Source organism: Myotis yumanensis, unplaced genomic scaffold (assembly GCF_028538775.1).
Source record: "Myotis yumanensis isolate MYYU_CA2020_CCGP unplaced genomic scaffold, mMyoYum1.0.hap1 SCAF_1, whole genome shotgun sequence".
NCBI classification, from domain to species: domain Eukaryota; kingdom Metazoa; phylum Chordata; class Mammalia; order Chiroptera; family Vespertilionidae; genus Myotis; species Myotis yumanensis.
In genome coordinates, this window is record NW_027223752.1 from 47083035 (window position 1) to 47098735 (window position 15701).

The 15701-nt window shown below is 47.0% G+C and overlaps 1 protein-coding gene across 1 annotated transcript in view; it reads left to right on the forward strand.

Annotated features, from left to right (window-relative positions):
• NID2 (nidogen 2) overlaps positions 1-15701 on the forward strand; it is a 65422-nt gene that overhangs the window by 45199 nt on the left and 4522 nt on the right. Inside the window, exons 12-18 of the mRNA XM_070419667.1 lie at positions 4658-4777; positions 5579-5809; positions 9484-9705; positions 10315-10484; positions 13030-13159; positions 14074-14245; positions 14877-15034. Of these exons, the coding sequence (XP_070275768.1) occupies positions 4658-4777; positions 5579-5809; positions 9484-9705; positions 10315-10484; positions 13030-13159; positions 14074-14245; positions 14877-15034 (1203 nt within the window). The remainder of the gene's footprint in view (positions 1-4657; positions 4778-5578; positions 5810-9483; positions 9706-10314; positions 10485-13029; positions 13160-14073; positions 14246-14876; positions 15035-15701) is intronic.

A 15701-nucleotide genomic window follows, 5' to 3' on the forward strand; every position in this document is an offset into this window, starting at 1 on the left:
TTGCCAGAATTTCATATTCAAACATCTGGCTGCTCAGGTCAGCTGAGAGGGTGCTTATAAAGTATTTAATTTCTTGGGTCTTTGGTTTAAAGCAAAGCAGTTGAAATTAATTGCAGCCTCGATGTGAGGAGTGTTAATCATCAGAATGTTAATTGAGGTTAGATGTGCCTTTGCCCTAATCCCTTCTACAATCATTCTCTCCCCCTTCTTTTAACTTCTAGCCCAGTGGTTCTCAATCTTCTGGCCCTTTAAATACAGTTCCTCATGTTGTGATCCAACCATAAAATTATTTTTGTCGCTACTTTATAACTGTAATGTTGCTACTGTTATGAATCGTAATGTAAATATCTGATATGCAGGATGGGGTCACGACCCACAGGTTGAGAACCGCTGTTCTAGCCTGTCCTGTAAGACTTTGCTCACCTCTCTTGTTCTCTGCTTTTAGAATTCTCTCTGGGACCCACAAATTTAAAAACATGCCAGATGCATCAGTTGCTTCCCCTGTGTGTTAACTATCTATTGCTGTATAACAGACCACCCCAAAATGGGGCAGCTTAGAACAATATACATTTATTGCCTTCAGGTCAGGGTCCTGCCTTAGGTGGGTCCTCTGCTTTAGGACCCTCACAGGGCTGCAGTCAAGGGGTCTGGCAGACTTGGGGTCTCATCTGAAGGACCAACTGGGGAAAGAGCCTCACATGGTTATTGCAGGATTCAGTTCCTCGAGGGACTGACTGATGGATTGAGAGCCTCAGGTCCTTTCTGGCTGTGATCTGGAGGTGACCATCAGTTTTTTGCCATACAGCCCTCTCCAACAAGGAAGCTGACTTCATCAAAGCCAGGGGCAGAGACAGAAGTTATAATCACAAAATGTCATCCCCTCGATATTGCTTTTGTGTATTAGTTAGAATCAAGGAAGCAAGTTACTCAAGTGAAGGGGATCATACAAGACTGTGAATACCAGGAGGGAAGAGAGATCTTTGGGGCCATCTGAGAGGCTGCCTCCTATAGTTAGTTACCATGTGGTTGCCTTCCAAGCTTTCAGACTGTGGTAGTAGACAATGAATAATCATTTTCCTAAATACCCATGCCATACCTAAGTCAGGCTGGGCTAATCACAGAGATGACTTGCAGGACACGTGTGTGTGTGTGTGTGTGTGTGTGTGTGTGTATTTTAAGGCATGTGTCCCAGTGGCCATAGAGATAAATAGAAAAAATACAGAAAAATAGAGATAAGGGCTCGGTTTTGTGGAGAGCATGCATTCTTAAAGCACACCTTTTTATTCCATCAAACTAGCAATAAAAGGGTGTGTGCTTATTTTCTCCAGGTAGTTTGTTAAAATCCTGGTTCCCTGGAGAGGCTTCACTTGGCTTTAGGTTCTCAATCTAGTCTGAGTCACTAGCAGGAACCATTTTATCCAAGTTGAATTAAATCATTCCTCAGCCCTGTGTTGGATCAGCCCTGTGTTGGTCTTAGTCCTGTGTTGAATCAGATGTTCCTCAGGCACATTTGTCCTTATAGAGCCTTGGCCATTTTGCCGGTGCAAAAACAGATTGTCTTGAGTTGGACCTTTCCAGGGAAGAGCAAGTGTGAGTTGAGGAGATGGGATCCAGATGGCCCATCACCCAGGGCCACCGCCGCTCAGCAGGGCCAGGAGAGGAGGTGCTTAGATTATTGTCACAGGTTTTCTGTTCTAAGGATATTCTATTGAGTAAGGTAAGGTAACGCTGGTGCAGCCACAGGAGAAGAGAACAAGACTTAAAAAGAGGAAGTTTATTATTCTCATAGGACCAGAGAAGAGTTCACCGTGTGCCATGCAGGGCCACGACCAGAAGGATGCTTGACCAGATGGGTGGGGAGTGAGAACTTGTGGGCCCTTACTGGGGGTCTGGAGTGGGAGGCAGGTTAATTGGCACCAGGAAATTTCACTGTGGGTTCGAAAGCAAAGCAGACAGAGGAGTGAGGGGAGGAGGGAGCTAGAATTCATTGATTGGGTTTGTTTTGAAGAGATTTCAGCTGGTTTTGGGTGTGTGCTTAGAATTAGGGCAGTGAGAGAATGTGGAAGCACCAAAGCATGAAGTCAAAATGGAGGATTTTCAACACATTCTCCAAACTGTTTTTTGCCAGCTTAATAGATGCTGGAAAGGAGAAGTACTATATGCTGAGACTGTGCTATCTGAGTGGTGAAGGAGCTCTACCACGCCTTGCACACTGCTGTCATGACCTCGCTGTTCTCACAGCCCCAAAGACCCTGACAGTGATTGTTTGGCATAAACCTCCCGCAGGGGTACAAGGAAAGCCCCTCCCTTGGCAAGGGGCTGGAAACCTTTCCATACTTTCTCTCCTGACACCCTGTGAAAGAGGCAAGAGTTCTCCTTACAAAAGCCCCAGTTACCCCTGAAGCCCGCAGTGTTGGCCCTCCTGAGGGGGCCACAGCCTGCTCTGAGCTCGGGACGTGGAGTGGCTGACTGGACGTGGTGTAAGCTCCTCCAAGGAGGTGGCACGGACTGTGCTTGGGGGAGCCTTAACCTTCTCCAGGTTTGGGGGGGATAAGCGTTTCTCACTTGTGATGCTTTAGTCTCTTGAGGGACTTTTCCCTGTTGGGCATTTATTGCAGTTCCTGTCTCCCCAGGACTTCAGTGTCTGCGGGGGCGGTGGGGGGGGGGGGGGGGGGGGCGGTGGCTGCTCTTTTAGGTCTGATCAGAATTCTAGACCATAGGCTTAAAGAACATAGGTGACTTGGTAGCTCTGGGGAGTCCCCTCTGAGTTCAAAAAATAATCACAAGAAGCTGATCCGTGAGTTCTAGAAATAGGCCGTGTCTCAGGAATTCCTGCTTCCTGCCATTGCCTGGGTTCCGGTTACCAGGAGAAGAGCTTTTAGCATATGTATTCTGAATAGCTTTCATTTCCTGCCTTTGGCTGGACGTTAATTTTTACAGCTTTGGTTTCATAGCCTCTTCCAGGCCCAAGGAACTGGATGGTCACCAGCTTTGCCCAACTGGGAATTTGACTTGTGCTTTGGAAGAGACGGTCTCAAGGATGACTAAATTTGACAATGTGCAGCTCCTACTCATTACATTGGAGAGAAGGTTTTCCTTGTAATTGTTTTCATTTGGCTTACTTCGGGTTAACTGAGGAGCTCACCAGAAAACCTTGTTTCTAACTTTTCAGATGAAGTTATAACTACGTTTTTGCCTTTGCAGGTGAAAGGAAGTTGACCATGGAGGCCGGTTGCTCATCTGAGCAGAGCCTTTCTGGGTGGCATTAAACTTGGTTGTGTGGAGCGTTGAGGACTTTTTTGGACTACAGGGAGCTAATTTATGTTGACTAACCTCCCCTGAGACTGAGGAATGCTAATTTGCTAATTACAATGGAAGAGATTCCTCTCCTGTGAACAGAAGGTCTGTGTTGCATGACCAGTGTGTCTGCTTGCTGGTGCCAGGACAGGAGTGGCTCAGTGAGAGTGTGGTCACAGGCAGGGTGGCGCTGATAACCCTAGAGGAGATTCCATCTGGGTCCCGGGAGGCTGGGTGAGGAGCCACGTCTGTCCTCAGCCAACTCACATCCAATTCAGGCTGTAAGTCTCTGGCTTCCCGGTCCCATGAGTCCCCGCCCTGGGTTGTACCAAGTTGTTGCAGTTCACTTCTGGGATTCCTGTTTTCTGGGTGTCACACTGATCATCCCATCCACATGTTTCCTATTCACACATTTTGAAACCAGTTTTTGGATATCATTGTGGATGTGACTATTTTCAGTGGAGCCTTGATCAGACCTACACCCTTAGCCTCCTCCTAACTCTCAAAGACTTCCTGTCTGTGAAGACAGCTTATCTCAACCACTGGGCATTGGTTTTAGCAGACTCTCTGAGATGGTTTTCTTTTTTGCTATTGTCTGATTTCAGTAAATAAAATAGGACTAGAAGTTGGCTTTTGTTTGAAGTTTCAGGTTGTTGTAGGTTTGAGAAATAGGAAAATTCTCATGGTGCTATGTAATAGAGTGTGTGTGTGGGGGGGGGGTCTGAATTGTTTATACTTTGTAAGCCTGATAAATTAAGATTTTTTAATGTGTTGTATCGAAACCTCTGATAATATTTTTCTTATACTTTTCTATTTCTTCTGAAAGTGGAAAGCAAAGAAAAATTTCTGGTGAATTGGGCATTCTAGACAGTAGGACTCTGACTGGGCAAGACTGTATGTGCTTCTAACTTTGTTGAAACCTCATTGGACTTCTCTGCATCCATAAATCAGTGTCATAGGGACATGGTGCCAGCAACAAAAGGGGAAAACCATTGTTACATATGTTTATTGTAGTGCTACTGAGAGGAATTAATGATTTATAGTCTGAAGGTTAGTTCGCAGGTAATAACTTCTTGGACTTCACTGTGGATGAAACTGCTGTAGCAATATACTGCAGGATCTATTTTTCTGAGTGACCACATGTTTAATTTCTACACTGAACATTCGAATGGACTAACTCACAGGGCCTTGACCTTATACTGTTAGGTGTGCCTTTCAGCGTCAGTAATTTCTGCTCATGCCCAAAGGTCTTCTGAAGTTGACCCCTCATGGTTGATCCTCCTGTACTAAAGGCCAGGTAGTAGCACAGATTGAGTGCAGTGAAGTCACATGCCCCCACCTTCCCGTTCTGACACTGCAGATATTGATGAGTGCTTGGAGAACAGATGTCACCCCTCGGCTACCTGCTACAACACCCCCGGCTCCTTCTCCTGCCGCTGCCAGCCTGGCTATCATGGGGACGGACTTCAGTGCACACCTGGTAAGGGGGAGGCCAGATTAGGCACAGAGAACTGGCTCCTTCAGCACTATTTTTCTATAGCACTTCAGCCCACTCTGATTTCTCCAGGTAGGAGGCTGTAGTTAGTGGATCTTCAGGCTCTGGATATTTCCCAGTTACCACCAGGGCTCGGTTTGTTGTTCATAGCTATTTGCGAATTCTGGGAAGCCTGGGGTGTGGCACATCCATTGTCCTACCTATGAGCAGTTCTGGTTAACTGCCCTAATGACCTGCTTTGCCTTGATAAGTGCGAGTTAGAAGTATTGAGACTCAGGTTACTAAGCAGGAGTGCTGCGCTCTGGCGAGCTGGGCGCAGCCTCCCCTATGACTGCTCTGGGACTTGGCCCGAGGGGCAGTCTAGTGACAGCTGTTGACCTGGGGCTCCTCAGACTTAAACTCTGGACTCGGGGACAAGCTGAACTGTTTCCTCCTGAGCCTCTGGGATGTTTGGACCAAAGCCATGGCTGCTCTTCATTTTATCCAGACAGTAACAGGAGCTAGAGGCGGACGGGAGGGGCCGCTTCACAGTAAAGTTAGCCTAGGCACTTACAGGGCGGACTGCGAGAATTAGGGAGGTGTTGGGTAGTTAGTGGCAGAGCTAAAATAAGAATCCAGGACTCCAAATTCCCAGTAACTTGCTCATTTTCCCACATTATGCTGCCTTCCAACTATGGAAGAAAAAGCCTCCAACAGGAGACCTTGAGGTTGGCTCATAAAAGTGGGTGGGTAGCAATGCCTTTTATTCCTCCTCCTCCTTGTGTCTCCTCTAACCCCGCCCTGAAGACTCCACCTCAGGACTGAAAACCTGTGAGCGTCAGCAGCGCGCCGCCCAGGCTCAGCACCTCTACCCGGGCGTCAGGATCCACATCCCCCAGTGCAACGAGCAGGGCCACTTCCTGCCACTGCAGTGCCACGGCAGCACCGGCTTCTGCTGGTGCGTGAACCCCGACGGTCATGAAGTCCCTGGTACCCGGACGCCACCTGGCTCTAACCCACCTCACTGCGGACCCCCAGGTGAGCCAATCCAGAAAGAAACCTTGTGCCTGGTTAGGCCTGGGGCTTGGGGAGCAGAATGGCACTGGCTGTGGGTAGATTATAATCCCTGCCCAGACCACGCAGATTCAGGGCTGATGACCATCCTTTATGACACCATCCTCCTTCCTTCTAGGAACACTCAAGTGCATGCACTCAGCTACATGCACATTCACATTACAGGGGCATAGAGACATGCACACACGATATATGTGATCCCGGCATGCATTGTACTCCAGCCTCCTGACTCCTGTCTAATACAAAACTCACTTGCATGATGGGACCAGCTTGAAGGGAGAGAATGGGTTCTACCCAAGATTGAGATTGAGTGTGTAGGTCAGGCTGAGGCCACTGCCCTAGACCTGTTAGGGCAGCTTAGAGATGTCAGACCCAGAGGGTCTTGCCAGACCAGCTTTTTGTCCAAAAGAAAAATTGCCTTTCCCATATAACTGTCGCTTCACTTGGCCTTCTGAGTTACAGAGAACTGCCTGAAGGCTGTTTTAATAGCATTAGGAAACATAAGTATGTCATTTGTGGGTGGATCCAGCTAGTTTGCTCTGAGCAAATAACCCCAGCTCCCTCTAGCCAGCCCAACATGTCCATGGGGAAGTCACCACTGGCCCAGCTGCCTTCAAAAGAGAAGCAGGAACCTGTTTTATTAGCCCCTGTGATCTGAGATGCTGATGATAAACGTGTCTGTTTTCATTGTCACTCCCCATCCGGATGGGGCATGGTTATCAAGTGCTCACAGTTTACGCCAACCACAGGTTGCCAAGGCAGGTTTCTACTCCTTGCAGAACTGTTCAGAGATGGGAAGAACTTCATTTTTTAAAAACAGAAGAACTTGATTGTGAAGAACGTAGAATTTGGTGTGATACCGTTTCAGCCAAAGTAATTCCTCTATCAATGCGCTTGCTATATTCAAAGATCCATTCTTAGTGTTGAAAAGGTTTCCATAAATACTAGTCTTGGCTTTTAATGTATGTGAATATGAAAAACTAGAGAATTACTAGCAGCTTTGATCCTTTTAAAATATTAATTATTATGGCCAGGACATTAGTGATTCATCTAGGTAAAAATTGGTAATGCTTCATCTAGCTCAGCGGTCGCCAACCTTTCGGACCTCACGGACCGCCAGTGGTCCACGGACCATTGGTTGGCGAACGCTGATCTAGCTGTTTCCACAGTGACACTCCTAGTTCCTATTTTTAGGAAAAGATTTTGCAGCCTCCTCCCCCCACACTGCCCGCCCCCCCCCTCCAAAGAATACAAAGAAATCCCGTTTCACTCATGCCTACTGGTTCTGACTCCAGCTGGGATTTGAAGGAATCAGATGTTGGGAGGTTCCTTGGGGGAATGGTTCAGAATTCTGTTGCATTTACGAAGACAAGCATGTGTTAAGGACAGTGATTCAAAAGGGAGCCGAGAGCATGGGAAGTTCATCGCTAAAAGAGAGGCATGTTCTTTTGGGCACTCTTCCCTGTGGCCCAGACTTCCCTCTTGGCTGCCATTTCTGACTGGTCTCATCTACATGATGGAGTCAGCTTGAAGGGGGAGAGAACAGTTTCTGCCCACAATTTCAAAATATTTAAAACCCTGCCAACCAGACACAGAAGGAAAATAAAGCCATGGTCAGATTGAGAAGGAGCTTCATATAGTCGGGCATGAGAGGGATGCCCACGTGTGAGGGAGGTGTGGTGCCATTTCCCAGAAGCTGACTGTGCTGTGTGTCCTCATTCCAAACAAAGACATTCCTCACTGGGTGGTCCCTGAACCAAGAATGGGTCCTCTGAGTTTGGAATGTGGACCAGTGGTGGTGTTGGGAACTTCTCCAGGGATGGAGGGCAGGCGTTTGAGAAAGCAGCACATCCCTCTCTGGGTTCATTGAGACACATCTGGGTGAGGAAATCAGTTTTTCCTTCTGCATGAGGTTTTAACAAGAGCTGTGCTTCCGTGAGTCATGAGCGATGGTGGGTCTTGTAGTTGAGCCTGTTGGGTTTGAGCCCTGATTTTATTCCCCATCTTCCTGCTTTCCTAGAAAAATTGTAGATGTTGGAGCCCAACTATAGTGTTTCCAGCTTGTTCTTTGAAGCTGTTGGAGATTTTGATCAAAGGAATGACATGAAATGACTTGTTTGTTTGTTTTTTAAATATATCTATTGATTTCAGAGAGGAAGGGAGAAGGGAGAGATAGAAACATCAATGATGAGAGAGAATCATCGATTGGCTGCCTCCTGCATGTCCCCTACTGGGGATCAAGCGTGCAACCTGGGTATGTACCCTTGACTGGAATCGAACCTAGGACCCTTCAGTCCACAGGTTGATGCTCTATCCACTGAGCCAAACCAGACAGGGCTTGAAATGATGGTTTTAAAGGGACTCTTTCTGGCTCCGGGTTGAATTTACACTAAGGGGCAAGAAGGAGGGGAGAAGCAGGGAAAGCAGCTGTGGCACGAGGTAATGGGGCGTGGACCAGGGTGATGGGCGTGGATGTGGGAAGATGTGAAGATATTCTGAATGTATTGTGAAGGTGCAGCTGATATTTCTTGACATAAGTGAGCGAGAGAAAGGAGTCCAGGATGGTTGGACCTGAGCAATGGAGAGGTGGAGGTGCAATTACTCATAAGGGAAAGTCCAGGGGCCCAGATTTTGTTAGTCCTCCTCTGAGATTTCTGTGATACATCCAAATGGCAGTGCCAGGTAGGCACGTGGCTGTCTCTTCTGCACACTATAGGCTGTGAGTGGCAGGAGATAAAAACAGGAGCTGCACTTTCTGTTTCAGGTCCTTTGGGCAATCCTCCCACAGGTGGCTGTGCTATAGGCTGTAACAGAGCCCTCTCGGACAGAGAACTGGTGTTTGGGACAGGCCACGACAGCCCTGTGGAAGCAGTCTGGGGTATTGGGGGTAGAGAAACTGCTCTGCAAGAGAAGCTAGTGGAGTGTAAGCATGGTAGTGAGCGGGGAGGGTGGGAAGAGGGGCAGGGTGCTGGAGAAACATGGTGGGAAGGTGAAGCCTATTTCAGCTTTGAGATAATACCAGGAACAGCATGGCCAGACAACTTCCAGGAACTGGAGTGTCACTACCTCTCTGTGCTCCCATATACCAATTACGATAAGTTATGCTTTCACCAGTGTAGTCCTCCAGTGGACAGGTACTGAGGGCTGCATAGGTGGACATTCAGGAATGCTTTCTAAGACAAGCACTAGCCAGCCAGCCTGAAGATAACCCTCTCAGATGCAAGTCCTAGAGTTTGAAGCAAGTGGGAAAGAAGCAAAGAGTGCTTTAAGCATCATGTAGGCCACTGCGCCCCACAGTGTTCTGTTAGCAGAGGCCCTGGGCCTCTCCTGTCCAGAGTGAGCTCACCCCCTTCCCAGGCTGAGTGAGCCCTGCACCTGATCTTAACCTCCTCTTGTTCTTTCCCGACGTGGTGGGGCCTTGATGGCAGATCCTCCTGGCCTGGGAAGATGGGAGCATCCAGAGGACCCCATTCTCCTGGTTCCTGTGGAGGACTTCTTAGAGCACTTGACTGCTCTGGTCTGTGTTCAGGGACTTGGCGGAGGCCCGCTAATGCACATGAGGAGGAGGGAGGCCAGGCGGCCAGGCTGCACTCTGTCCTTGGCTTACAATCAAAGGCTTTTTTGTCCCATCTGCTCAGCGCCCACCCAGAGGCCCCAGACCATGTGTGAGCGCTGGAGGGCAAACCTGCTGGAGCACTACGGTGGCGCGCCCAGGGACGACCAGTACGTGCCGCAGTGCGACGACCTGGGCCACTTCACCCCCATGCAGTGCCACGGGAAGAGTGACTTCTGCTGGTGTGTGGACAGAGACGGCAGAGAGGTGCAGGGCACCCGCTCCCAGCCAGGCTCCACCCCTGCATGTAAGCACCCGGGGCAGCCCTCACTCACCTCAGCGGCCTCTGAGGTTTCTCTGTCGGGAGGCTGTGTATGAAGGTGGGCAAACAAGGGGTTAACAGATCCAATGAGACAAGTCACTACTGTGTGGTGCTGGTTTATAATCTGATCCACCCAAGATCCCAATTTGGACTTAATGTTTGATTTTGTCATTAGCCGTTTCTGTAACTAGAACATCTGGAACTCAGCTCAGCATGCAGTTACTCCCCTTCCCCAGCCCAGGGTGAAAGGGGACGTGTGTCACCCCGGGGGCCCCAAAGAGAAGCTGACACAACTCTGGCTCTGGTTTCTTTCCTTTAAAAAGAAGGGAAAAAAACCAAAAAAAAACTGCTTTGTTCTGAGGGAGATGTGTTGTTGTCTTCCTCCCTAGTAATTGGCAGTGATTTACATAATTGATCCTTGAAAAAAAAAACCCCTAGAAATTAGAATTTCCTTAAAGGAACATCTGGAGCACATCTGTCTAGGTTTAAGAACTTTTGATGTTTTTGGAGGCTCTGGTCTATGGGAAAGTAACTGTTCTCTCTCCCCGCCCACCCTTGTTTCCTTTTCTCTCTGCTCACTCTTTCCCACGGCAGGTATACCCACGGTTGCTCCACCCTTGGTCCGGCCCACGCCTCGGCCTGATGTGATTCCTCCGTCCGTGGGCACCTTCCTGCTCTATGCCCAAGGCCAGCAGATTGGCTACTTGCCCCTCAGTGGTACTAGGCTTCAGAAGGACACAGCCAGGACCCTGCTGTCGCTGCATGTAAAGAGGATTTCTCGTGTGGGACGGAGCTGCGTGGGGGTTCAGATCTGGGGAGGGACCTGAGATGGAGGGAGGTTGTGGAGGATTTCTGAGCTGCAGTCTGTCTTCATGGGCCTGACACCAGCACCACCGGAAGTGGGGCTCCCTGTTGCTGGGTCACGTCTGACCAAGGCTGCCGCCTCGTTGGTTCATGGGGTTTCCAATGTGTGGAAAGGGCATTTCAGGGTTGTGAGGCAGTATGGTGAGCCAAGGGAAAACTGACTTTTAACCCCAGGCCCCAGGGTGCTTTCAATGCCCCCCACATTTCCAGAGATCTAGAAATCACGACAGCAGTGGCTGTAGGGTGTGGTTCCGGGGGTCAGATGAGAATCCCAAGTGGAAATCCATTAATGACTGCCTCAACGTTACTCCCCTCTCCCCTCCCATTTTGGTTCTTATCTTTGGCTCCTTCTAGATGAGTTGGGGAGAGAGTGATGCTGGAAAAGGAGTGGACAGCTCTCCCTTGGGATGCTTGCCGCTTCCTGAGCCAGCCACTCCCTGTTGTAAGGCACTTCATTTCGGAGGAGGGACTCTTCTCTCAAATGGAGAAGAAAAGGGAGGTCACCAAAAAGGCAGTGCCACTTGTAGTGGAAAATGGTCTGGTTCCCTTTCTAAGCTCCACGCTCCAGGTACTTGCTTATATAACAATACAGTGTCCGTGTTTACTTCTGTTGATGATGAACCCCTATCTGGTTCCAAAGAAGTTTAGAAGCAGCCAGTGTTTAGAAAAAGATGTTTTATGTCTTCCTTTTTGAGTTTTTGTGTGTTTTCTTGGCAAACACTAAGCATACTCTTTTTTATAAAAGTTTCTCTAGAAGAGGTAGAAACTCAAAAGTTATCACAAGTAACCATCTATTTATTCTAGCCATGTCACATGGCTTCTCTGCATTTTTGAATTTGTCTCTGATGAGGACAGGGTGGTGGTGGAACTGAAATAGAAATGGAACACGGGTTATAAGCACACCTTGGGGAAATTTACTAAAACGGGGACTTTTTTCTCCAAATAACTTTGAAGTCATTACATGGGCTAAGGAATCCCATGATTCCCTGGGTTAATGGAAGCCCATGTGGATGTGTACTCTTGCCTGAGACACATGACTTTTTAATTTTCAAGTAAAATTGTATTTGACCTTCAGACCCTCCTACCCCATATAAACTGTTCCCTTTTCCACAGGAACCATATCCTGCTTGTATAGTGGTTCTCATCCTGACTCCTCTGCCAGAGGCCGTAAGTCACGCCAGCCCCAGGCTTGTTAGGCAAGAAGGAGCTGGCGTGGCCTCAGGGACAGCCAGATGGCCCCTAGATGTTGGCTTTGCACGTTCGGCTGGGCTTCTCAAAGCAGGAATCTGGGTTGGAAATCAAATGAAGCAAGTACTGTGCAGACTTTTGGAAAGGAGTATCACTGACACAGCATTTTATAAGACTTTGCAGTGTATTTAGCAATACGGGAGACGAAACCTCCCTAGCCAGAAGTTGAGGGACGACCATTCCCCACCCAGTTCCTTAACCCATCAAACTGTAGACTTTCTTTTACCCAAGAGTACAACCAAAGAATTGCTTTGCAACGAGAGAGAGAGTTGAGGGTGACGGCACCTGGGCTAGGGGAAAGAGCTCATATCACAGGGGAGGGGAGCATAGATTTTGTTGTTATTTGTTAGCAAATTTTAGAAAGCTTGTTCAAAAAGTGCTGATAACATTTGAAAGGAGTCACTGTTTTTTGTCCGTTAAAATATTAACACTCCGGTGTGGGGTGAATTTCCCGCCAAAATATAAGATGGCGCGGGCAATTATTTAGGTTTCCCGCGCAAAATCAGGGATTTTTATGATACCTATTACCCCAATGGGTATGAAACGGTTCGCATACGCAGGTAGGTATCTTTGTGAACGGCAAACAAACAAATATTTGGTAATACGCAGTTACAATCGGCCCGAGTTTACACGTTTCCCGCACTCCACCGCAAATCTATATGAACCGAGTTAAGACGGCTCCCGCGGAGTACGCGCAATTCACGCGAGCCGACTTAACTCGTTTCCCCCACTCCAAGTGTTAAGACCTTACTTTGCTGAGACTAACATCTGTCCTTCAATCACTGAATGGGCTAATTTTTTTCATGCAGTCACTTTTGCTTTTACTGCCAACAATTATAGTGAGTATTGAGAGCTTACTGCATATTCATTTCTGATTAGGACACTTCACAAGAATTTATGGTATTAATTCTTATAGCAGCCATATGAAGTGTAGGTAGTTACCTTCATTTTGGAAATCAGGAAACCAAGACACAGAAAGCTTAAGTACCAGAATTGCACAGCTAAGTAAGTGGCCAAGCTTGGCTTTGACTTCAAGAAGTCGGCCTGCAGAGCCTACATGTCTAACCACTGAGGTTGGCTACCTGTACAGTGCAGGGTTGTTCACTGCAGACATGCATGTGTGAGGCAGCTGAGCGTGAACTCAGGGGAAATGCAAGGAGTCCTAATTCTTCCAATTCTGTGTTCTGGCCCACACAGGGCTCCATAATTGTGGGAATTGACTATGACTGCCGAGAGAGGATGGTGTACTGGACGGATGTCGCTGCGCGGACAATTAGCCGTGTCAGTCTGGAACCGGGAGCAGAGCCTGAGACAATCATTAATTCAGGTCAGCAGCTTCACCCAGAAGACACTTCCCATTTCATTTGATTCCTTGAAGTCCAAGTTATTTTTGCCTGTTTATCCCAAAGTCTCCCCTCTATTTTAACCCAATAGGGGAAACTAAGTTCTATGCAAGTCACTTGTGCACTGTACAACATCCTCTTTATAAACAAACATGTTCATACATAAGGAATAAGAAGGTGATTCTTGCTGTGGGACCTTTCTATTGAGAAGTTGGGCCCCCAGAGGAAAGGCTCACAGTTAAGGATTCAGGGTGAGGCCACACTGATGCTGCCTGGGACACCAACTCTGTGGATGCCTGGTGCATTCAGGCTGCTAGGTCTGTTCATAGACCAGTGGTTCTCAACCTTCCTAATGCCACGACCCTTTAATACAGTTCCTCATGTTGTGGTGTCCCCCAATTTCATTGTTACAAATTGAACATAATTAAAGCAGAGAGATTAATCACAAAAACAATATGTAATTATGTATGTTTTCCAATGGTCTTAGGCCACCTCTGTGAAAGAGTCATTCGACCTCCAAAGGGGTCTCGACCCACAGGTTGAGAACTGCTGGTCTAGACCAGCGACTTTCAACTGGTGTGCTGCAGTTTTTAAAACATGCAATACCTGACTATTTAGTCAGGGGCACTGACCTCTCTTCCCTTAGATTGTCAAATGAAAAAATGCTATCAGCCAACACAACAGCAGCCATCTGGTGTGAATTAATCAAAATGATACCTTTTTTTTTTTTGTCAATTCGGCAAAAATAGTATTTTGGCTGTGCCCCAGAATTTTAGCAATTAGTTTGTGTAACCTAGTTCTTCCGACTTAAGGGACTCTTAGGACTTTGTTGTTGTTGTTCAAACATAAATTTGTTTCAGGTTCACCTGCTCCAGTCCTGCCTTTTTTTAATTTCCAGATCTGATAAGCCCTGAAGGCCTTGCCATTGACCACTTTCACAGAACGATGTACTGGACAGACAGTGGCCTGGATAGGATAGAGAGGGCCATGCTGGACGGCTCTGAGCGCAAGGCTCTCTTCCACACGGACCTGGTGAATCCCCGAGCCATCACTGTGGATCCTATCCGAGGGTCAGCTGGGCCTCCCTAATTCTCCATTACCTATATATCCTGATTTGAAGTCCTTGGATTTAAATGCGGTGGGGAGTCAGAACAAAAGCAGAAAGAAAAGCCCACATGTGTTAACAGTATTTATTGAGGAGCTACTAGGTGTCAGGAACTGTTCTACTTTTTATCAGATGATAAGGTAGGGCCTGTCTGAGGTCAATACTTAAACTAGAATGAAGTGGGTCTCCTTCAGCAACACAGTAGGAAGTCAGTGTTAAAACCACAGTAGGGTTTATGCCCATTAAATGGTAACCAAAACTCACACCTGGCATTTTATTTCTCAGACCTCTTTCATTGTAGCAAAATGAAGAAAATGTTCCCTGTCCGTAACTGCTAAGGTCATCACTGGGACATATAACTTGGTCAATGTTTCAGTACTTGTTAGAACCAGGGAGGATTGCTTTATCTTGAGAAGCTCTTGCCATATTTAATGGGGCTTCTACCAAATGAAATTCCAGATAAAATCCTCAATAAGTGAAGAAAACAATGTTTTTGACTCAGAAATACTTAGTGAAAAGCCTCAAAGAAGGTTCTGAAGTTTGACTTGTACACACTCAGGGTGCTTCTTTTTCTACTCCATTTAATTTATCCACAGCAACTTGTACTGGACAGACTGGAATCGAGATGCTCCTAAAATTGAAACGTCATCTTTATATGGAGAAAACAGAAGAATTCTGGTGAATAATGACCTTGGACTACCCAATGGTTTAACCTTTGACCCCGTGTCCAAACTGCTCTGCTGGGCAGATGCAGGTAATACTACTGATGGGATACAGATACAGAATGCTTCATTACAGTGGTGCCAGTCCTTGATCAGATTTTGTAACAAAACAAAATCCCATCTTTTGGCTTAAATTTGTGACAGTACAGCACATAGAATCTATTCCTTTGGTATGTAAACTTTCAAAGGACATTTTGTAATGATGCTTACAATGAACTTCCTAGGGTTTTAGGGTGTGTGAATATGAATTCGGCAGTTAAGTTTCAGGGGTAGTACTATGTCCCTCATTTTTGTATTGTGTGCCATTTCCCCACATGAATACTTGGCATGCTTTCAAAGTTAAAAAGAAATATTACCCACTATTAGAACTGACCGATTTAGATAAATGAACAAGAGGTTATAGGTGGTTTTCCTTTGGCCCATGTTATAAATTTCTAAGTATCTGTCTAGCGGTCAGTATGCCATTATGCTGAGGACATTCTTGAAAAGCAGTATGGCAGCTTCACTTCAGTAACAAGTTCAGATTGCCGATAGCCAGGCTAACGTTCTCTGTTGTGTGATTTCATCATGAGCACTACTGAAAGGATGCAGTATGTCTATATACCACAGAACATGAAAACGGCCGTTCCTAAAGAATTTATCATCTAAAAAAGGGGACTAAAATGCACGTAGGTCACTATTATAACCTAGTTGTCCAAA